Source organism: Rattus norvegicus, chromosome 4 (genome assembly GCF_021556685.1).
Source record: "Rattus norvegicus strain SHRSP/BbbUtx chromosome 4, alternate assembly SHRSP_T2T, whole genome shotgun sequence".
Classification (NCBI taxonomy): domain Eukaryota; kingdom Metazoa; phylum Chordata; class Mammalia; order Rodentia; family Muridae; genus Rattus; species Rattus norvegicus.
The window spans coordinates 136,275,973-136,301,325 of record NC_141537.1 but is presented as its reverse complement, the minus strand read 5'-3'; the positions used below and the strand labels follow the sequence as shown (position 1 = coordinate 136,301,325).

General features: G+C 37.8%; 1 protein-coding gene across 3 annotated transcripts in view; it reads left to right on the top strand.

Annotated features, from left to right (window-relative positions):
- Cntn3 (contactin 3) overlaps positions 1 to 25,353 on the top strand; it is a 375,608-nt gene that overhangs the window by 131,459 nt on the left and 218,796 nt on the right. For all 3 annotated transcript variants that reach the window (XM_087659082.1, NM_019329.2, XM_087659085.1), the window contains 1 exon segment: positions 1,714 to 1,889. In XM_087659082.1, coding sequence (XP_087515208.1) covers positions 1,714 to 1,889 — 176 coding nt within the window.

The following is a 25,353-nucleotide window of genomic DNA, read 5'->3' as shown; positions in this document are numbered from 1 at the left end:
CCTTCCCTGTGCCTCTATTTTTTATTTTCTTCATCCCTTCTTACATAGACTTTTAAGGTCCCTTCCATAACTCTTCCTCGTTTCTGTCCTTCCAGTCTTCAATAACTTTCTTGCTCTGTCTTGCCAGTTGTTAGTTACAAAAGTGATTTTTAGCATCCCTTGTACCAAGAGTTCTTTTGTGTCTAATCTAGGGCACTTTCTGATCCCTTAAGCTTTCTAGAAACTATACACTTGTAGAAAGCATCCCCATTGTAGGTTGAAATCTTTATTCATATTCTGGAACTGGAATGCTTTTCTGATTAAGTCTTCAATGAAGTCCTTCATAAGAACTAGGTGGACCTCATCAATGTTATCCGTACAGGATAGCGGTTATCTGCCTGCATAATACCCTGTGCAGGTGAAAATTCTTTTTTACAGGCTTCTGCTCTCTGTATCACCCCTGTTTTCTAAGTAGGTGAGAGTTCTCGATATTGATATCTATTCAGACTAGTTACAGAGCTGATACCTAAGGAAGTGATTCAAGTGATCAATCACCGATACGGATTTTCTATCAGAGGCTTCAGTCCCATTTTAGACCTCTAAATCATTGAGGTTTGTACCCAGTCATCTGCATGCTTGTTTAGGGCTCTTACCACTGCACTCAAAATCTACTTTCAATTTGGGGGCCATGGTCATTAATAAGGGAAATTAAATATTTTGTAAATTAGAATATTTTTCCATGTTCCATAATATACACAACTGTTGTTAGCCTTTAAAGGGCAGACATTATATTACTCATTTTCTCAAAATCCTTATGCTGTACAATAGAGCCCAGTTTTCCAATATGCTAAAATATATGGGTCATGTAGTTTTATTGTCAGATTTGGTTATCTAGGAGGTGGGTGATTCAATTCACAATATGAATATATCCTTATTATCACGCACATGTGTGGCTTTTCGTCGGTGTGCCAACATACTTGGTGTTTAAACACTTTCACTTTTCAGTTAAAAGTTATTTAAAGATAAGGATTTTTAGTTTTCTTTGGATTTTGTTTTCTTCCATTAATGACTATGTCCCTGGGGTTTATGCTGCCACTTTTTCGGTCCCCAGGTGGTCTTTGGGTCTTTTATTGCAGTGCATTGTTGTGTAAAAAGCTCTATGTAGGCTTCAGAAAAAAAGGGGAATGAATGCCCCAGGATAGGTCTTTACTCAGACAAATTGAAATGGAGAGTTGAAGAGTTACCAATTAATTTATTAAATGTGCTCAGTCAGGCCAGATAAATCAAAGAAATGTGCTACCCCCTACTAGGTTGTCAACATGAGATTGGCCTGAAGTTTCCGAGATAATTACCTCTGGTTTCTGCTCCATCTTCACTCATATAGACCCAGTGTAAATTTTTCTCATGGGAGCCGGTGAACAAGCTAAATTATCCCCAGCTCCCCTGAAAACCCTCAAGCATCTTTAATTTTGAGATGCTGCTTTGCCATAATTCCTACTAAACTTTACTTTTGGCTTCTCAAAATACATTTCTGTTCTTTTATGAATGCTTTTGAGATAGGGTCTTACTAAGCCTCTGAGACTGGCCTGAAGCTTGCGGAAATCCTCCTGCCTCAGCCTTTTGAGTGTTGAGATTTGAGGCTAGGAATGCTTACAGTGGAGTTGGGAACATCGAGCCATCTATTTAAGCCTAAGCTCCCTAAGGAGAGAAATAACCTTGACATTTACATTTCAGGTGGCAGCTGAATGGCAGTGACATTGATACAAGTCTGGACCATCGTTACAAACTGAACGGAGGAAATCTCATAGTTATTAACCCTAACAGAAATTGGGATACTGGAAGTTACCAGTGTTTTGCAACAAATTCTCTTGGAACAATAGTCAGCAGAGAAGCTAAACTCCAATTTGCCTGTAAGTTTACATTTGTAAATATATATAAACCAATATTTATAACGTATATATGAATCTGTGTGGTCGTTTAGACTTTTGAAACAAGATGTGATTTAAAAAAAAAAAACAAACTCAAAAATGGAATGTATAATTCTGCCTCAGGCTCTTAAGTTTGGAACCCTCCTCAGGTTTCTCTAGGACAGGAATGATATAATAAATTGAATATGTGTACTTATTAGAATGGGTTATAGGCTATTATTTGACTCATGCTACCACAGCTATTTTCCATCTCAAAAGCCAAGAATCTGGTAGATGTTTAGTGCACACTTCATATCTTAGCTAGTTTTTGAATGCTGAAGTAGATTTTAATACCATTGAAAGTTTGAAAGATAGAGGAACTTGCTAGTGAGAGCAAGGCTAGCAGGTAAGAATACAAAAGATATCAGGGTGGGGGATACTGAGAGGGTAACATCACCTGCTCAGAGGAGAATAGGAGGGAGTGAAATGATTGTAGGTTGGGGTGAACAGCCTGGGGTCAGTGAGTGGGATATAAAGTGAATAAGTAAAACATTAATAATATTAAATACATTTTAAGAAAATAGATTCCTTCCACCATGTCTTGTTACATGGCTTGAAACTTTATGATGTGTCCCAGATTTAAGATTGGTCTTCTGACCTCAATAAACCCAAACTAAGATAAGCACTAACTTTAGCCTTCTATATAGCTGTCTGAAAGTATGTATCTAAGATATGGATACAGGCCGGGGAAAGAGCCCTTGACCCTCACATTCTTGGTAGTCATAAAAAGTTATTAAAAGGTGACAAACACAAAACACAAAATAATTTCCTGTCTAGCTCACAGTACCTCACCTCTTCTTCTCTCCCCAACCCTCCTAATCTCCTTTTTTCTCATATTGTCTTGTCTTGTTTTTTTTGGTTGTGTCTTTGCCTTTCTGAGTAGATATCAGGATAAATGTTCTCACTTTCAGAACTTAAACTCAGAATGACCCTGAACCTTTCCTCCAGCATTCTAATCAGTCTCAAAAGTTCTAACTCCTTTTATTCTTGTCATCTGCTACAGACTGGGTATACAGTAATATTATTTTCCCTTGTGTTATTTTATATTCTTTGTGGTGTTTCTTCACTTTGAAGAATCAGAATGCAATCTTGCACTTAAGCCTCATGATACATTCCATTAATAAAGTGCAAACTGTGTATCTTTTAATTAATGTAATAGGAATATAGATTCTGGTAAAGAGGTTAATGAACTAGATTATTATTAACAGTTAATTATACAGAGGTGGAAGATACTTAATTATTTTTAGAGTAGATAATTTTGGGTATGAGGATGGAATATTTTACTAATATGTAAAATAAAGGTGGGCTGTTTGTGTGGACATGATGCTGCTAAGCAGTTCAGAGAAGTCCTGGATGCCTTTACCGAAGGTAGAAGCCCAGAAAGAATTGTCACTGAGCGGTAGTCCCCATCCAATCGCGACTGTGCTGTGCTCTGGTCTATTTCACTGCTCTTTGTTTCCCTCGATGAGGTGGAGAATTTTGCTGTTCTCTGTACAGAAGAGTAGTGAATGGGTGAAAATAAAACCTTGCCCCACTTTAGTACTCATGAAACACAGAGACATTGTGTTTAATGTGTTTTTAAGGTGCTTTGAATTACTGTTGGTAAATTAGAATACACTTATTCACAGTCCACAAAACCAGTTTTCTTTGGAGACTGGCAGTCCCCTTCAGTGGATTTCTAATGCTCAGACTAATTATTGACAGAAGAATTAAGTGAAAGAATGTATGAAATTTACATACATGTACATACACACATGCACATATATTAGTTATTTGTGCCTGCTTCAAAGGTGTGTAGTTTTTCATCTCTGTTTCTTCTCTATAAGCTGAAGATTTGAGTAGTTCTGTTCAAAAGCCCACATGTGATTACTCTAATCAATTAGTTTTGTCTTATTGTTAAATAATTCTTGATCATAATGTTACTTTCTTTTAACTATGTTTGAAATGGAATGTGTTAATAAAACTATGACTTAAATTGGATGTGCTAATGGCATGAAGAAAACATGAGAAATATCTGTTCCCAGACACTTATTGTTTAGAATTTGAAATATTTGAGATGCCATTTATTCCACTGAGACAAAACTCTACTGAGGGTCCTATCTTCCTCCCTGCTTATGTAGATGGTTACTGTTCTTAAATACACTTAATGTCTGGGCATCTTTCCACACTTTGACTACATGTGCATGGACTTCTAAAAGTGTGTTACCATTTTAAATTTCTTAGTGGCAGTTACCATAGTGCATACATGAGCAACTTTTTATTCCTGCAGGCCTATGCTTAGAAATACCTGTGAAATCATTTGATGATTTCACACACACACACACACACACACACACACACACACACACACACACACTATATATATATATAATTTATAAATATTTATATATAAAATCTTGATCATGTCTACCTCCCAATCTAATGTTTCCTGAATCCAGTCGACATGACTCCTTCCCACCTTCATGTTTTCTTTTTTCTTTTTTTAAATAACCATTTATTCAATTGATGCTGTCTCCATGTACATGGTGTGATAATACTTCACCTGAACACTGTCAGTTTAGCAGCCCCACAACCCCAAGGAAACATGACTCCACCCCACCAGCCACCATTATCTATCTGGTCCTAGCTGATCCCCAGCTGTGGATGTCTCAGTGTTACAGATGACTTTTTTTTTATCACTTTCATATACCATTTGCTTGCCAAAAGTTAATTCCCTTGTTAACAAGGTCAAATATGCAAGTGTTCTTAGCTTTGTGTTTTAAAAGATGTCTTTTACTCTGTACTTATCTTCCCTGATTTCTGTCAATTGTTTTCTATCTTTATTGTGAAATGAAAAAGTTATTCTCTTGAAGCACTAATAGAAGCTTTAACATTCGGCTTCCCAGATTTAAACCTTCAATCCTTTGATTTGGCTTTGCATGTCTCACGAGAGAGTGCTATCTATTTGTTTACTCGAAAATATTCAGTTTACTGGATCAGAGGGACTGCAGGAGCTAAAGTCCATATTTTACTAATGGAAACAAGGTCTGTGTTATTTACTCTGTAGTCTTTTCTGCTTTGCAAAAGGCATTTTTGGGGAGAATTTGGGATTAGTTCCTTGTCCAACCTTGTTTCTACCACACATTTTTCATATATTTTCCTGAATTCACTCTGGTATTCATAAAACATTGAATGATGTTTTTATATGAGGATTGCAGAGTTCCTCTTGATTTAAGAATATGTAAATAGTATTACAGTTTCACTATTTGATATGCTGTTTACCCTAGATTTAAATATCCTTTCTTCAATATTTATTTATTTATAAAAGTGTGTGTGTGTGTGTGTGTGTGTGTGTGTGTGTGTGTGTTTCTGAGTCTTCATGCATGTGGTGCATGTGTGAATGAAGTGTCTGTCCACAGAGGCCAGAAGAGAGCATAGAATCCCCTAAAGTTGGAGGTACAATGAACAGAGAGGCTGCAGACCAAACTTGGATACCCTGCAATAGCTGGACCATTGTTTCAAACCATATCCAAGGTTTTATAGATGTTCTTGATCAAATACCTTTTTGACACTTTTGTTTTTATTTCGGGTCATTTGTTCTTTGACAGTAACTTTATTGAGATTTTGACGCGAGCTCCAAACTTTTAGTCCATCTACATGGAGTACATACTCTAGTATTATGAAGAGGAAGAGAGAGAAGGAGAAGAGGAGAAGAGAGGGAGAAAGAAAAAGGTTTTCTTCTTATATAGAAGTCTACCCAATTTGAGGAGAATCTTTTTGTGCATACCCTCTCAGAGTTTAAGCAACACTAGTGCCTTTAACAGTGTTCTTGGGCAACATGTCCTAAGGCTGCTTGGAATATAACATTTCAGACTGTTTCCTACACAGCAGGTCTACTTCTTCCTAAAACTCTGTTCTGTGTACTTCTTGGCCTTGGGTCTGATGTTCTTTTCCTCATTCCCAATGTTCACAGTTTTAGAGTATAGCATCCACAGTGTACCAAGAAAGCATGGATTATGTAGTCATTTTAGATTAAATGTCAGCCTAAAATTGTTACAAGTGTGTATTTGATTGAAACACTGACCGTATACCATGCTGGGAGGAATTTTCATCAGAATATTAAATATGCTTCTCCCTGACTGATTTTTGTAGCTGTTCTTGGGGTTTCTGATCTCATTTCTATTGATGGTATTCTACATAAAGGGTGCCATTGTTTTTCAAGGAAATTTAGTACAATTCTCTGTAAGTATGATTGTGAAGTTTCAGGTTTTTTTTCTTTTTTGGGTTCTTGAAAAAGTTTTATCTCATGTGGCATTTACTTCATGGATTTTAAGCCATGTGTCTTTTGATTGGGAAATGCTATGCTTTCCCACCTTGGTTTTCTATTTATGAATACTGTGATATATATGTCTTGAGCAACTGAGATAGGATGGGTACTCCTTCCAACTACTTCAAATCTTCCAAATCTATTTCCCTTTGGCATTTAAATATACTTCTTGGTAGATTGCCAACTCTGTATTTGAATAATTCCATTGAGTTTTAATATCTGTTATGACATTTTCTCCCCAGCTCAGTTATTTATTTCTCATTTATCAGTCAAAGACCCAAAAACCTTCAGTTTTAAAATCCCATGATTTAATTTAGGATACATTTTGTTGAAAGTTAATTGCTTTATGCCTTTCCAGTTATATTGGGAACAGAAATCTTTGCATATGTTGTTAATTGGTTAAATTGTTCTCTGAAAACTTCATACGAATCTAGAGATTTTCTTTTTCTTTCTTTTTTTTACTCTCACCCACTATTTTCTTATATCGCTCTCCTTTCTCTTTTATCCCTCAGTCTTCCCTTTGGATCATTTTCTACATTTATGGCAATTTTTTTTGTTAGATGCCATGCTAATTTTAACTAGGACTCTCTCTGTGGTCATGTATATGGAATTGTTTATTGGAAACTGTGGACTCATCATTTAGCATGTAACTAATGGTTATTCCTACCACAGAATCTATTAGTTGTCAAAAGTTCACTATTCTCATAATTTAAGATAATTTAGTATTTGAAATTACCTTTTCTGGGATCATAACTGTATCTTATGAAGAAAGACCCAATGAGGGTAAGTGTAGATCAGGTTTGCCTCTGGGCTTGCCTTTGGGGGATTAAATTAATTGATGGGGAAGTATCTAGTACACCATCGGTGATGACATTCTTTGGCTTTGACTACTGTAATGGCTAGGAATATAGACAGGCAAGCTAAGTTCAAGTGTGTATGCACTGATCATTTCTTTTCTTTTCACTGTGCATATGATATAATAAGCTAATTTATGTGCCCATTGTTTTTACATTCTCACAATGCTAAATTTTAACCTGAAATTATGAGCTAAAATAAATCCTTTCTCCCTTAAGTTGTTTTTGCCAGGTTGTTCTATCACAGCAGTGTACGGTAAACTAGAACAGATGTTTACTTTTAGAAATGGTTTCTGTAACTTTATTTTATGTAGGGTTAATACTGCCTCATTGATTATTGCCCTTTTCCATTGCCCTAAGTGAATATTTCTGGAACACTCATTCTTTAAAGGAATATTTTTTTAAAGTTTAGGATTCAAGTCCGAGACAGCAGAGACAATCTATCTAGGCTTTAGTCCACTTTCCCAATGACCAGCCATGTGCTTTGGGGAAGAATGTGTCCCTTGTGCTTTAGGCCAAGATAGCAGCATCTTTCTCAACAAGTGTCAATATTAGAAGAATTATGCATGTAAAGTACTTATAGAATGCCCAGAGCTGATGTAGTACAAAGGTAAGACTTTCATTTCTATCTGATTTAGAGGATTTCTCCTTGGAAGCATGTCTTATGAAGCTTTCAGTGTATGGTTTCTATTTTTTCTTGTCCCTGGATTCAATCTTTGCTTCTTTGCACTCCCCTTTAAATGCATTTAAGATATCCTCATGGTATCTTCTATCTCTTTCTTCTTTCTGATTTTCTTTTCCATGCCTCAATGGTCTACAGTCACCTCCTAAGCTGTAACTTACACTTCTTTCATTATTTTCCCTCTAAGTTCTGCCTAATTTGTTATTAGACAACATGTCAAATGTTTGGTACTAGTCAGTTTATATAGCTAAGTAGGGAGACCATGCATTTTAGTATATTGGAATCATGTAGCCATTCATTTATTTAGTTTCCATATAATATGTAATACGTAGTTACTGCATTCTGTAGGTGACGTGTAGCAAACATGGAGCCACTGATCCAAGGAGCCACCTATAAGCTTTATGTCATGTCTCTCATGTCTAGACATCTTTCTTGACACTTTCACATGTTTGTGATTTCCATTTAAACTAGCAGATTTTTCTTTGGATGATATGAATTTTTCCTTCAGAATTTTAAGTGTAAAGAATTCAGATAATCTTTCTTTATCCTTTATACTGATGCTTTTCTAAGAATCAGCATATTTTAAGCATTCTTCTGTAATTTTTTGAACTTTGTCTCTTTTTTGGTGCTGAATGCTTTTGCCTTTATTGCTGCAAAATTTGTCTTTCAGCAGAGTTTCTAGCTGCCTATGCAAATATGGGATTCTTGTTAGCTTTGGTTGAAAGAATATCCATATCTAGCAGCTTTTATTGCTGCTGCCAGGAATCTCACGGATACAGCTAACTAGGGAGCCACTGCACATTTATTATATTGGGAATGTGTGGCCAACCGTTTAGTCCGTCTTCATGCAACTTGTAGTGTACAGTTACGAAAGTTACAAATAAAGAACGATTGATCCACCAAGCCCTCTATAATCTTCATGTCATCATCAAACAGGACATAACTCTACATTGTTAGAAATATTTGATTGCTTTTGATTCATGAACATTGAACTCATGGCCAATGACAGTGAAGACCATGCAGGAGCAGAGTTTATGTTCTATTTGCATTTACTCCCTGGGAACCATCACATCCTCAACCATGTTTTCACACACAGGAACACTAGAGAGTACTTCCAAACTACACCAGGAGGCTGTAGTAAATAGTGAATTCACCAACAGAAGAACACAAATATAAGAACAACGTGACATTCAATGTATTGAGACAGGCCATTTATTCCCACTGTGAAAGGTGAAACAAGACCAAGAGGACTGATTTCTCCCATTTATCTGGGAATGTGTTAGAAATGGACTTAACCTCTCACCTCTCTCTACATTAATCAAACATCTGAAATACTACATTTTAGGCTGGGCATCTTATTAAGTCACTGTTTAAGTCTGAAGTTGATGGCTAAGGGACATTGATAGCATGTTAGGGACGTAGGGAAATCTAAGCCGTGTGAGATTTGGTTGAGCAGTGCAACACTCCAGGTGAAATGCAACAGCCTTCCTTTATTCAATGTCACTTCGCATTCTTTTCAGGTACTTATGGTCAATCATAGTAAAAAAAATAACATCTAATGGAACATTCCAGAAAATAAGGAAGGCTTTAGTTTAAAATTGCATATAATTTCCTATAGCATGATGAATTCTCATCTATTGTACTTGGCCTAATCTAGGTACAGATTATCATTATTTCCAGGCGATCTGTACTGTATGTACTAGCCAGACATCATTAGCCATCTTGATAAGCATATTAACATATCAAGCTCCTAATGTTCAATAAACTCTTATACATACTAAGAGCCGCCAGAGAGAGATATGATGATGGTAGACACTCTGGGCACGAAAAAACAGTAAGTATTTTTTAATAAATGAGAAGATGAAAGTTTATCATAGCTTTATACATATAAGAACAACGAAGAAAGGATATACAGAGTTTAGTGTTATTTATAAATTCATGGGTGCACCATGACACACATTTCCATTGCAATCTCATTTCAAGGACAAGGATATGGACAAATATTCTAATCATTTTGCTAGGTGTGTGGTGGTGCAAAGAGCATAGCCCTTCAAGTATTCAGAATGTATGTAGAAATTCTTAAGAACCAAAATCATACCTCCTGTTTCCACATGAAAACCACCATGTTGTCAAGATGTCCCTGTTATCCTCTTTACCCTCAAGACACTGCCTAGCAACCACTGTAAGAACACTAACATTTGTTTATGAATCAACTCTGCAACTTCAGATCCTTTTTTAATCTCCCCTGTTAATTTTGATTTAGCTGGCATTTCTACAAATACCATGAAACTACTCTTCTATCATTTCTGGAGAATATTTATATTTTGTTCAGTAAACAACATTAATGACAAAGAAACAGGTCTTGTTTGAAAGATAGTAGGGTCTTGGATGTGTTAGAAGAAAAGTGCAGTTTATAAAAAGTGTACCGTGACTCTGCTTTCCAGTTTTGTCATCATTTAGGCTACTTAGCTCTCCCTCCCTCTCTTCTCAAATAAACTTTTTTCAGCTCTGCATCAGTCTGTATTAATGATTCTGTCGAGCTTATCTGTTCTAAACTGCCTGGTTGAACACGAACAGGTTTGGAGTCATCGAGCTTGGTAAAAGAATTTGTGGTTGTTCAGTTCTAAACATCAGTCAATACTAAACTGTCAGTTTCTGATAATTCATGCTTTTTACATTTAAACCTTCCTGCTTTGTCTTCAATCTGGAGCCAGAACCCTTTTCACTATTCTCTACCACTTCTTGATGGTGTCAGACAGGTCTCTCGTTTCTACATTGCCTTTCCACTAACATGTTCTAGTCATTTCTTCCAGAGCCTTCCCCTTCCCTATTGTCTTCTGGCTTCTACCCAAGAACTGGAAAGACTTTCAATTCTACCCCTTCCTGAAAAATAAAACACAGCGAGTAAACAAAACAAAACCCCTCTAATTGTTTTATGTGAGAATTATGATAAATTTCATTCATTCCCTCGGTATTCAAGGTTCAGTCTTGCTCACTATAGGGGACCTCCTAAGTCTCCCTTGCCTTTCTGGGCAGCCAGCTCAATAGCTTACTGTGAGTACTGGGAATGTCCCCAGGACCTTTGCTGCACACCCCTTTCCCTGTAGTTTACTCAGTTCATTTGGGCCACCATCAGTGTCAGTTCTGAGAAGCCACTTACTGTCCTCTGTATTTTCATCCAGGCCTTGACCCTTGCCAAAAATATTGCATATTTGTAATTATTTCTCTCTAATTTACATGATTGAAAGATTATGCTGATCAGTGCTATAGTCCTAGAACCGAGCAGATGTCTTGGAATTTAACAAGCGTTCATTCAATATCCATTCAATGTATGAAATAATGAATGAGAAATTGAGGGCCCATGAAATTAGAGCTTATCACTTGCCAAGGATGCCATGCTCGCAATGCCCTGGCTTTGCAGACTATGTGATTTAAAAGTCAACTCTGTCTGCATTAAACCAAACAAGAATGAAACTAAGCATAACTGCCGAGGACTTATCAGTCAGGGACCTGTGACGTGCGAAGAGACACCTATGAAATTTGAAAGGATTATATTAAATTATCACTTTGCTCTCTGAACAGGGTACATAGGACAGTATTTGCTGAGCAAAGAGATGGCTTTTCTTGTTTTCCTGCTCCATCCATTTGTAATCTTTTTATGTAAAGCAGAATTTGACCGTGGCGCCTGGCCGAGAATTCTCTTTCCCTGTCAAGTGAGGACTAGTACATTTTTCACTTTTATTGTATTATAATGTTTTAAAGCATAGTGAGACTAGGAAAGCAGAAGTTGGATGGAAATTTAACCAAAAAAAAAATAAAGCAAGTTTAAAAGTTGACCCCCACTGTGGCTGGCTGTTATCTGGAAAGAAAAGATATTGAAGACTAATTAGTGAACCTTGAGTTATAATTAGTCAGAGCCCTGTTCTCTGAGCGTTGTAGGCAGCCCCATTTCTCAGAGATAAACAATACAGCTGAAAACATGAGTTTTTTTGACTTTGAACATAAGTGACTTTGATGAAATTCTATTCTGCTGTGCCCTATTGATCTACAAACGACTTAAATTAAAACAAAGGACTGCAACTCACTATGCAATTCATATATCACTACATTTAAAACTTTAAATATTTTAATTAAAGAGATTTTTTTCCTATCATATAGGAAACATGTGATATGAGTTTTGGTTTTTTTTTTGCTTGTTTACGGTTTGTTGAGACAGGATTTTACATTGTAGCCCAGGACGTCCTGGAGCTTACTCTCAGAAGCCCACTTGTGTCCCCCTTTCAAGCATTTCAACTACAAATGTGAGCCACAACCTTTCCAAATCTTGTGAACTTTAAGAATGATTTCTATAGAACACAACATATTTTAATTATATATATATGTTACATTTTATAGTTTCTCATACACAGAAGTTATTGTGCTTTTGATTATTTGAATCATTTAAATATTTTTAAGATTCTATGAATATAATATATCAGGTCCCAACTATGGGAGCAATTTAATTGAGGATATTCCACTGAAAGATATATTTATTTAAAATTCTACCTAATGTCCGTGTGTTCTTACTCCCATGTTCTTAAAATAAAAATATGTATGGGAAATCAAAATAGACTCTTACTATGACTACTATGAACTCATAAGTCAGAATGGTCTGCTTTCTCTAAATACCATAATTTCTTTGATCTGAGAGCACTGTCCTACAGATTCTTCGGAGTACATCTTTTGGACTGTTCAAGTTTCATTTGTGATCTTCTTAGGCCTTCTGTATCTCTATTATCCCATTCAGAAACCAGTAAGTGTCCCAGGGATGATAACAGATGTAATAAAAATCTTTCACTTTGGCATCATAATTAAAAAAGTAAACAATCAGAAGAAATTATAGACGTTCGGAACAAAGTTTACATATTTATTCAGTGACCATCTTGGGTATTTCTAATAATCAGGCACATCGAAAAAATAAATATGGATCCTGAATAATGTCTTTGTTTAATAGAGCTGAGATTTTATTTGGAAATAGAGTTTAATCACATTAATACATAAATATATGTAAATAATAACAATTTACTAAAATAAGGCAATGGCTTCACCATCCCCCCAATCTTTTACTTGCTAACATTTTTACTTACTCCCTATGTTTATTGAGAATAAGAATCCAGACACCCGCGGATCCCGGCCCGCAGCAGCTCTCTGCTCCCAGACCCCGTGAGAGAGAGAGACCTCACCGCCTGGTCAGGTGGGCACTCCTGAGGCTGCAAGAGCGGAAGAGACCACCAACACTGCTCACCCCTGCTCACATCCCTGGCCCAAGAGGAAACTGTATAAGGCCTCTGGGCTCCCGTGGGGGAGGGCCCAGGAGCAGCAGGACACCTGCCTGAGACAGCGCAGGAACCTGAAGGAAACAGACCGGATAAACAGTTCTCTGCACCCAAATCCCGTGGGAGGGAGAGCTAAACCTTCAGAGAGGCAGACAAGCCTGGGAAACCAGAAGAGACTGCTCTCTGCACACACATCTCGGACGCCAGAGGAAAAAGCCAAAGACCATCTGGAACCCTGGTGCACTGAAGCTCCCGGAAACGGCGGCACGGGTCTTCCTGGTTGCTGCCGCTGCAGAGAGCCCGTGGGCAGCACCCCACGAGCGAACTTGAGCCTCGGGACCACAGGTAAGACCAACTTTTCTGCTGCAAGAAAGCTGCCTGGTGAACTCAAGACACAGGCCCACAGGAACAGCTGAAGACCTGTAGAGAGGAAAAACTACACGCCCGAAAGCAGAACACTCTGTCCCCATAACTGGCTGAAAGAGAGGAAAACAGGTCTACAGCACTCCTGACACACAGGCTTATAGGACAGTCTAGCCACTGTCAGAAATAGCAGAACAAAGTAACACTAGAGATAATCTGATGGCAAGAGGCAAGCACAGGAACACAAGCAACAGAAACCAAGACTACATGGCACCATCGGAGCCCAATTCTCCCATCAAAACAAACATGGAATATCCAAACACACCAGAAAAGCAAGATCTAGTTTCAAAATCATTTTTGATCATCATGCTGGAGGACTTCAAGAAAGACGTGAAGAACTCCCTTAGAGAACAAGTAGAAGCCTACAGAGAGGAATCGCAAAAATGCCTGAAAGAATTCCAGGAAAACATAAATAAACAAGTAGAAGCCCATAGAGAGGAGACACAAAAATCCCTGAAAGAATTCCAGGAAAACAAAATCAAACAGTTGAAGGAATTAAAAATGGAAATAGAAGCAATCAAGAAAGAACACATGGAAACAACCCTGGATATAGAAAACCAAAAGAAGAGACAAGGAGCTGTAGATACAAGCTTCACCAACAGAATACAAGAGATGGAAGAGAGAATCTCAGGAGCAGAAGATTCCATAGAAATCATTGACTCAACTGTCAAAGATAATGTAAAGCGGAAAAAGCTACTGGTCCAAAACATACAGGAAATCCAGGACTCAATGAGAAGATCAAACCTAAGGATAATAGGTATAGAAGAGAGTGAAGACTCCCAGCTCAAAGGACCAGTAAATATCTTCAACAAAATCATAGAAGAAAACTTCCCTAACCTAAAAAAAGAGATACCCATAGGCATACAAGAAGCCTACAGAACTCCAAATAGATTGGACCAGAAAAGAAACACCTCCCGTCACATAATTGTCAAAACACCAAATGCACAAAATAAAGAAAGAATATTAAAAGCAGTAAGGGAAAAAGGTCAAGTAACATATAAAGGCAGACCTATCAGAATCACACCAGACTTCTCCCCAGAAACTATGAAGGCCAGAAGATCCTGGACTGATGTCATACAGACCCTAAGAGAACACAAATGCCAGCCCAGGTTACTGTATCCAGAAAAACTCTCAATTAACATTGATGGAGAAACCAAGATATTCCCTGACAAAACCAAATTTACACAATATCTTTCTACAAATCCAGCACTACAAAGGATAATAAATGGTAAAGCCCAACATAAGGAGGCAAGCTATAACCTAGAAGAAGCAAGAAACTAATCGTCTTGGCAACAAAACAAAGAGAATGAAAGCACACAAACATAACCTCACATCCAAATATGAATATAACGGGAAGCAATAATCACTATTCCTTAATATCTCTCAATATCAATGGCCTCAACTCCCCAATAAAAAGACATAGATTAACAAACTGGATACGCAACGAGGACCCTGCATTCTGCTGCCTACAGGAAACACACCTCAGAGACAAAGACAGACACTACCTCAGAGTGAAAGGCTGGAAAACAACTTTCCAAGCAAATGGTCAGAAGAAGCAAGCTGGAGTAGCCATTCTAATATCAAATAAAATCAATTTCCAACTAAAAGTCATCAAAAAAGATAAGGAAGGACACTTCATATTCATCAAAGGAAAAATCCACCAAGATGAACTCTCAATCCTAAATACCTATGCCCCAAATGCAAGGGCACCTACATATGTAAAAGAAACCTTACTAAAGCTCAAAACACACATTGCACCTCACACAATAATAGTGGAAGATTTCAACACCCCACTCTCATCAATGGACAGATCATGGAAACAGAAATTAAACAGTGATGTCAACAGACTAAGAGAAGTCATGAGCCAAATGGACTTAACGGATATTTATAGAACATTCTATCCTAAAGCAAAAAGATATACCTTCTTCTCAGCTCCTTATGGTACTTTCTCCAAAATTGACCATATAACTGGTCAAAAAACGGGCCTCAACAGGTACAGAAAGATAGAAATAATCCCATGCGTGCTATCGGACCACCACGGCCTAAAACTGCTCTTCAATAACAATCAAGGAAGAATGCCCACATATACGTGGAAATTGAACAATGCTCTACGCAATGATAACCTGGTCAAGGAAGAAATAAAGAAAGAAATTAAAAACTTTTTAGAATTTAATGAAAATGAAGGTACAACATACCCAAACTTATGGGACACAATGAAAGCTGTGCTAAGAGGAAAACTCATAGCGCTGAGTGCCTACAGAAAGAAACAGGAAAGAGCATATGTCAGCAGCTTGACAGCACACCTAAAAGCTCTAGAACAAAAAGAAGCAAATACACCCAGGAGGAGTAGAAGGCAGGAAATAATCAAACTCAGAGCTGAAATCAACCAAGTAGAAACAAAAAGGACCATAGAAAGAATCAACAGAACCAAAAGTTGGTTCTTTGAGAAAATCAACAAGATAGATAAACCCTTAGCCAGACTAACGAGAGGACACAGAGAGTGCGTCCAAATTAACAAAATCAGAAATGAAAAGGGAGACATAACTACAGATTCAGAGGAAATTCAAAAAATCATCAGATCTTACTATAAAAGCCTATATTCAACAAAACTTGAAAATCTTCAGGAAATGGACAATTTCCTAGCCAGATACCAGGTATCGAAGTTAAATCAGGAACAGATAAACCAGTTAAACAACCCCATAACTCCTAAGGAAATAGAAGCATTCATTAAAGGTCTCCCAACCAAAAAGAGCCCAGGTCCAGACAGGTTTAGTGCAGAATTCTATCAAACCTTCATAGAAGACCTCATACCAATATTATCACAACTATTCCACAAAATTGAAACAGATGGAGCACTACCGAATTCCTTCTACGAAGCCACAATTACTCTTATACCTAAACCACACAAAGACACAACAAAGAAAGAGAACTTCAGACCAATTTCCCTTATGAATATCGACGCAAAAATACTCAATAAAATTCTGGCAAACTGAATTCAAGAGCACATCAAAACAATCATCCACCATGATCAAGTAGGATTCATCCCAGGCATGCAGGGATGGTTTAATATACGGAAAATCATCAACGTGATCCATTATATAAACAAACTGAAAGAACAGAACCACATGATCATTTCATTAGATGCTGAGAAAGCATTTGACAAAATTCAACACCCCTTCATGATAAAAGACCTGGAAAGAATAGGAATTCAAGGCCCATACCTAAACATAGTAAAAGCAATATACAGCAAACCAGTTGCTAACATTAAACTAAATGGAGAGAAACTTGAAGCAATCCCACTAAAATCAGGGACTAGACAAGGCTGCCCACTCTCTCCCTACTTATTCAATATAGTTCTTGAAGTTCTAGCCAGAGCAATCAGACAACAAAAGGAGATCAAGGGGATACAGATCGGAAAAGAAGAGGTCAAAATATCACTATCTGCAGATGACATGATAGTATATTTAAGTGATCCCAAAAGTTCCACCAGTGAACTACTAAAGCTGATAAACAACTTCAGCAAAGTGGCTGGGTATAAAATTAACTCCAATAAATCAGTTGCCTTCCTCTATACCAAAGAGAAACAAGCCGAGAGAGAAATTAGGGAAACGACACCCTGCATAATAGACCCAAATAATATAAAGTACCTCGGTGTGACTTTAACCAAGCAAGTAAAAGATCTGTACAATAAGAACTTCAAGACACTGAGGAAAGAAATTGAAGAAGACCTCAGAAGATGGAAAGATCTCCCATGCTCATGGATTGGCAGGATTAAAATAGTAAAAATGGCCATTTTACCAAAAGCAATCCACAGATTCAATGCAATCCCCATCAAAATACCAATCCAATTCTTCAAAGAGTTAGACAGAACAATTTGCAAATTCATCTGGAATAACAAAAAACCCAGGATAGCTAAAGCTATCCTCAACAATAAAAGGACTTCAGGGGGAATCACTATCCCTGAACTCAAGCAGTATTACAGAGCAATAGTGATAAAAACTGCATGGTATTGGTACAGAGACAGACAGATAGACCAATGGAATAGAATTGAAGACCCAGAAATGAACCCACACACCTATGGTCACTTGATTTTTGACAAAGGAGCCAAAACCATCCAATGGAAAAAAGATAGCATTTTCAGCAAATGGTGCTGGTTCAACTGGAGGGCAACATGTAGAAGACTGCAGATCGATCCATGCTTATCACCCTGTACAAAGCTTAAGTCCAAGTGGATCAAGGACCTCCACATCAAACCAGACACACTCAAACTAATAGAAGAAACACTAGGGAAGCATCTGGAACACATGGGCACTGGAAAAAATTTCCTGAACAAAACACCAATGGCTTATGCTCTAAGATCAAGAATCGACAAATGGGATCTCATAAAACTGCAAAGCTTCTGTAAGGCAAAGGACACTGTGGTTAGGACAAAATGGCAACCAACAGATTGGGAAAAGATCTTTACCAATCCTACAACAGATAGAGGCCTTATATCCAAAATATACAAAGAACTCAAGAAGTTAGACCGCAGGGAGACAAATAACCCTATTAAACAATGGGGTTCAGAACTAAACAAAGAATTCACAGCTGAGGAATGCCGAATGGCTGAGAAACACCTAAAGAAATGTTCAACATCTTTAGTCATAAGGGAAATGCAAATCAAAACAACCCTGAGATTTCACCTCACACCAGTGAGAATGGCTAAGATCAAAACCTCAGGTGACAGCAGATGCTGGCAAGGATGTGGAGAAAGAGGAACACTCCTCCATTGTTGGTGGGATTGCAGACTGGTAAAACCATTCTGGAAATCAGTCTGGAGGTTCCTCAGAAAATTGGACATTGAACTGCCTGAGGATCCAGCTATACCTCTCTTGGGCATATACCCAAAAGAGGCCTCAACATATAAAAGAGACACGTGCTCCACTATGTTCATCGCAGCCTTATTTATAATAGCCAGAAACTGGAAAGAACCCAGATGCCCTTCAACAGAGGAATGGATACAGAAAATGTGGTACATCTACACAAGGGAATATTACTCAGCTATCAAAAACAACGAGTTTATGAAATTCGCAAATGGTTGGAACTGGAAAACATCATCCTGAGTGAGCTAACCCAATCACAGAAAGACATACATGGTATGCACTCTTTGATAAGTGGCTATTAGCCCAAATGCTTGAATTACCCTAGATCCCTAGAACAAACGAAACTCAAGACGGATGATCAAAAGTTGAATGCTTCACTCATTCTTCAAATGAGGAAAAAGAATACCCTTGGCAGGGAAGGGAGAGGCAAAGATTAAAACAGAGACTGAAGGAACACCCATTCAGAGCCTGCCCCACATGTGGTCCATACATATAGAGCCACCCAATTAGACAAGATGGATGAAGCAAAGAAGTGCAAACCGACAGGAGCCGGATGTAGATTGCTCCTGAGAGACACAGCCAGAATACAGCAAATACAGAGGCGAATGCCAGCAGCAAACCACTGAACTGAGAATAGGACCCCAGTTGAAGGAATCAGAGAAAGAACTGGAAGAGCTTGAAGGGGCTCGAGACTCCATATGTACAACAATGCCAAGCAACCAGAGCTTCCAGGGACTAAGCCACTACCTAAAGACTATACATGGACTGACCCTGGACTCTGACCTCATAGGTAGCAATGAATATCCTAGTAAGAGCACCAGTGGAAGGGGAAGCCCTGGGTCCTGCCAAGACTCAACCCCCAGTGAACTAGACTATGGGGGGAGGGCGGCAATGGGGGGAGGGTTGGGAGGGGAACACCCATAAGGAAGGGGAGGGGGGAGGGGGATGTTTGCCCGGATACCGGGAAAGGGAATAACACTCGAAATGTATATAAGAAATACTCAAGTTAATAAAAATAAAAGAATCCAATATAATGCAAAAGAATGACAATTATTCCAGTGCACGTAAGGATGACATCAGATAAGTTGGCTGCAGGTGCTCATGGGATAGATAGTTCAAGTAACTGAAGTAACAGTAAGCCTTCTAGTTTTTAGGCACTTCAGAGGGAATTAAGTGGAGTGAGTTCTTTGGTTTGTAGAGGTTGATGTTTGGCAGATAAATCAGAGGGGAGAAATCATGCAAATGTTCCGGCTTAGAGGGATGTAGAACATGGTTATCTTGGTTTATACTGTTGCTGCTTGTTAATGGAGAGAGGGTACACTTAAGTTATTGATGGTGGTTGCAGATTGGATGTTGTGTTAAGGACTACTTTCTCATAGAATTGGGTGGGTGATAGTGTCCTTTGTTAAGACAGGTGATAATCGAAGAGCAGACAGTTCATTTTCTAGGTCTTTCGTTGGTGCTTGAAGATATTTGGGGAAATGGTGGCAAGTAGTTGCTGAAGATCATGTTTATTATCAAGTCCACTGACTTGGTGACCTGTAAGGCCTTTTGATTGGTGTTTTACTCTGTTACCTTCCTTCTGAACACTTTCATAGGTCAGGTCCTGCCTGTAAACTCCCTGTTGAAACATACCGTATTCTTTCCTCTTCTCATGATTGTGTCAAGCTACCTGACTCCAGGCAATCTGAGAAAGGAAGGGCTTGTTTTGGCTCATGGTTGAGAGTGTAATGCTTCTGGGTGACACTGCAGTGCTAGAAGGAGCTTGAGCATCGTCCTGTTTCACACACAGCTGGGAAGCAGAAAGGAAAGATGGCTGTTGGTTAGCTTGCTTTCTGTTTTCCTTTTGTTTCAGAAATTATCCATGACGTAACACATATTGACACGTTTTTCTTGTCTATTTCTAGGGACTATCCATGTGCTCCTCTGTCTGTTACATAACATCTTCATCATCAGCCAGTAGTGTTTACAAATAGTCCTACTTTTTTTAGTATGGCGCATAACTGTGTTTTTTTTTAAATAAATACTTGCGTGGGCATAATTTATGTTTTTGTTGTATATATACTTCTCTATATTCAACTTTTAAAAATATTTTCAGATATCTTTCAAGAATCAGTACAGTAAAACACTTGAGGTGCTTGAGGGTCCCACGTTCCTCAGACTTAATCAGTATTTGTTGTTACCTGTTCATCTAACCAAACTATCGTCTCTTTCTGCTAGGGAGAAAGGTCATCTTAGAGCATTGGGTTTTTCCTTTGCATTAGTGAGCTGTGCCCTTCCTTCTCATTTTCTTTATATTCTACCTTAAATATGCAAAGTCTACAGATAGAAATCATTAATTAATTGATTTGTGACTGGGGATTTCAAGTTGAGGGTCACAGCTGCTATGTGTGAAATGAAAGACTAGAATAATCATACCCATTGTTAGCAGGGGACAGACTTTCTTCTAACCTTACTTTTGCCATAGAGTATGAGTAGCTTGACTTCTTTGGCTTCAGTTTCTTCATTTTTTAGGGAAGGACCAAGTGTATTATTTTAAACATTCTCTGAGTACCCCATTTCATTGTGTTTTAGGAGTTATGCCAACATTTGGAATAAAGCTCATTAAAATGGTTCTAGATTTGAAATAGCTGAGAGCTTACGGTAACATGTTATTTGGTCCGTGTGTTGTGAGAATTTTCCCAATATCACACCGTAACAATGGCCATTGGAATCCTCTAGCCTTTTTTCTTTTCTTTCTTTCTTTTTTTTCTTTTTTGCCATTGTAGGCAGTGCTTGTTGAGACTAACAACTAAATGACAGGCTTGGAAACTCTATTTTTGTAAGGCGATGTAATTTAAGGATTGGAAAGTAATGTTTAAACTCCTCCGAAATCTGTCATCTGAAGGGGAGTCATCCGTCACGTGTCTGTAGATGCTGATCTTTACAAGTGGCACTTGTTTGCTATAATCACAGAGCTGTTCCTTTAGAGTCTAGAAAGCGCCTTAGTCCTGTGTCGTGCTCTGCTGGCATTCAGGGACACTAACTCTGATTGTTTAATCCTTTTGTTTGTTTGTTTTTGATTTTGTTCTCTTTCTTCCTGGTAACAGAATGATTTTTACTCCAGGCAATTCAATAAGAAAGTCTAGTCAGTTAATCCCGAGGATTGAGATAAAGTGTGTAGCTGGGAATACTGGTATTGAAATGGGACCACATCCTTTCAGGTGTGTAGTTTGCCTGCTGTATAGAATGTGAAATTTTGTACAGTCAAGTCTCCTTGGGCCCTAAGAAGGTATATTCCAATGGTCTAAGCAGACAAGCAGTTTCAGACCTCACAATAACATTAACATTTTAAATTTTTATTCTATGTCAACATAATTCAGATATATGATGTATACAGCCCTGACTACTTAGTTTTAGTTGACTTCATTTTCTGACAGTTGTCAGTCATAGGAAACCACTAGGTTGAGATTTTTATTTGTGATATCAACTTAAGTTTACTTTATCTTTTGATGACTTTAATCGATGTATTTTGTATGAAGCATGGCAATATGGAAGAAAAAAATGCTGCTTCCCTTTCAGTCTTTATAAAACTGTTCTATTTCTTTCCAAGGTATTATTACAACAAATATGAATCTCTGAAATCCCATCTTGGAGAATTAAGAATTGGCCTTAGACACTTGAACATTTCCAGAGGCCACCTTCACCATGAACCCATCTAGCCTTTTCATTGGGTAACACTCTTCTCTGTAGCTTTTTTTCCTGTGCCAATACAATGCTATTCCATTGGAACTAGATTGAATGCTCCTTGGCATAGATCAGCCTCGTTTCCTTGAGCCTCAGATAGTGTCTTCTTATTTTGAAGGCACCCACTTGTTTTTTCTCTCCTCTCTTTACTCACTGTAGAAATGTCTCTTTGTTGCTATTCTATTGAGACTTTAAAGAATCAGTTCATCAAAATCTGAAAGCAGTTTCTGGACTGCAGTTATTCAATTGTGGCATGTTTGTAAAGGATAGGTCTCCTTGGTGAAGGAATAGCTAGGTGCTTGTGTGGAATAGAGACAGGTAAAACCAAATGGCTCCTGAAAAGGCTAGAATTGGACTCTATCCTTTAATTTGAGCTACAGTGCCATTGAATGTGAGTGTTGTTTGATAGCATTTCTGAAATACTTGAAACACCATCTCCAGGCTGGTATGTTCTGCGCTAAGCTACTGAAAATATTCTCTAATTTCTTCCTCTGTGTGAGGATCCATTTAAATGAGTCCTGGTGTGATATTCCTCCATTCCACCACTGAGATCCTATTTTGCGAACGTTGGAAAGGTTCTTAAAATCTTTTCTGAAATCTGTAATTTTTCAGAAAAATGATTTCCTTGGATAATTTTATGCTCAGTCTCTTCTCTCTTTCATCTCCAGTTCCTACTACTGGAATTAGAGTTGTAAACTGCAAGGTGGAATTCTTTCATAAAGGTGCTGTTTTCCCTGCATCTTTTACTAATCCTGCATCTGGTAAGGAATCTCTTGCCTGATAATTCATTTCACCATAACTTTTAATTTTATATCACTTGCGTTTTTTTGATTTTATATATTGTTTGCTCTAATTCATTCTGTCAAATAAAATAGAATAAACTACTTAAGGATAAATCTTTTTTAAGGTGTTTTTTTACAAGATAACCTTGCAATTTTTAACTTCAAAATCTCCTAAACTATGAAATGAACTATTTCATAACTTTGGTTATTTAATTAGTGAAATTAGTGAAAAATTTCCTGGAGTGAGCACTAATCAGTTTCTCTCCTTTATGCATGGAGACTGTGACTAACAACATTATCTGTCACTTTCTCAGTGAATATGATCTCTTACAAAGAACACTAGTATATGGTGATTTAACATTAATGGATATATTTAGCTCCTCGGACTGTCTTTTATTCTTAATAGCTTGTTAATGTCCTCCAATCAACAAGTTCACTAGAAAGTTGGCTTTAATGAGTACACTGAGAGGTGCCCTAAAAATATGTATTTAGCTCCAGGTTGTCATGTAGACAGCTTGCTAACAAAGTGCTTCCTTCAGCTCAGAGTCACTGGACAAAATTTCCTCAATGACAGTTCTCATAGGCTTTGCACTGCCATCTTCAAATAGATGTTAATATTTAGATGTCTATTTATATATGATCCATTTTCCCACTGTCTAAACAATTGCCTATCCAAATTCATCCTAGGAGTTCAGCATAAAACCCAAGGACTTGATTATAGTTTTATCATATTTTCTTTACCTTTCTTGAATATGACCATCACTGTCATTTGAAGTTTATTCGTGGATTTCTAACACTGTATTTCCCTGATGTCAGAACTTCAAGCTTTGTGCCTTGAGAAGATGTCCAGTTCTTTTGCAAATCATCTGTTGCACATCAGATTAATACACTGTTCATCAAGTGTCTCTTCTCTCTCTGCAACCTCTTCATTTCCGTTTTTGATTAAGAGCACTTTCTGATCAAATTCCTTGTTTCTTCACAATTCTCTTCTGCTACATTACTGTGACTCTGCTCCAGCTCTATTTGCTTAGCTTGAATTCTTTTACTGGTGAATCCAGTCAGAATTAGCTTAAAGCCTTAAATCTAATTCTTGATTGAAAAGTTCTGGGTAAGTGAGCTTTGGCCTTCACTGGGTACAGTAATTCAGTTGAAGCCCTTGGTTCTTAGTGTCTGTCAATCCCGCTTTCTTCTTTGACACCTTTTCATAGGGCTACCTTCAAGTACCAGTTATAGTGTGTTGCAGCTAAGCACGCCAAGCATAGCCCTCTTGGGACTAGACCTTTGTTTTGCTTGAAGGTTGAAATACAAATCCCAAACATTACCCTGCCCTACAGGAATCAGAGTCCTCTCCAGCTCTGGACAAATGGAAAGATTATAATTAGTTGATTCCTATCAGGATCATATACATTAATGAGGCTTGGACAGGGTGTCCTAAAAGTAAATCTGCTATGTTGGGGAAGAATAGCAATTACACAGGCAAAGAAAATCCTATAACTTTTTTTTTTAAAAAAAAACAAAGAAATGCCTTGGCACATGGATATGAGTCTTGGAAATATGAAAGAAGAGATGAAATACATTAAATTAATCAAAAGTACATTTCATAGTACTTCCTACATCCTTTCTTCTATCATAAAAGCAAGTAAAGTTCTCCTTCTTGCTGTATTGTTAGTTGATACTGGGATTCAATATTCTCCTTTTTATTTTAATCATTTCCAGTCTTTATATTTCATTTCTGTTTTTCCTTCCAGTTCTATAGCTATCCCACACACTAAACAGTAAGTAGAATAGCAATGAGAAGGGCTTTTTTCCTCCTGCCTGCACTCACAATATGCAGTGCTCCATGTGCAAGTATATAATGTTTATACTACCCAGTGCAACTCCATGCCTAAGAGGAAGTAATTTTGGGTACCATTACAAGAACCCAAAGAACAACCAGGCACCAACCTTTCCTCAGTAATCTGAAAAACATTTAAGATTCAGTTGGTTTTATTAAGGAAACTGATATGTTTTAAAGAGAATTTGGAAAATGTCTTTAAAAAAAAAGTCCCCTCTAAGGTGCTTTGTGTTGCTGTGAGAAGCACCATGACCAAAGCGAGTTTGGGAGAACCGATTTCCTTGATTTACAGATGATGTTCCCTCACTGAGTGGTGCTAACATACGAACTCAAGGTAAGGACTTGGAGGCGTCAGGAACTGAACCAGAGGCCATGGAGCAATGTTGCTTATTGGTATGTTTCCTGGCCTCTGTTTAGCTACTAGTGTAATTCTTCCCAGGCTCAACTACTGAGAGATATCATGGCTCACAGTGAGCTGAGCCCTCCTACATCAATTGGCAATTAAGATGATGCCTTATAGTCATTTTACAGCCCAAACTGATGAAAGGCGTTCCTCAGTTGAGGTTCCCCCTTATATGGTCACTCTAGCTATGTGTCAGTCAGGTTACAGCTGAAGCTAAATA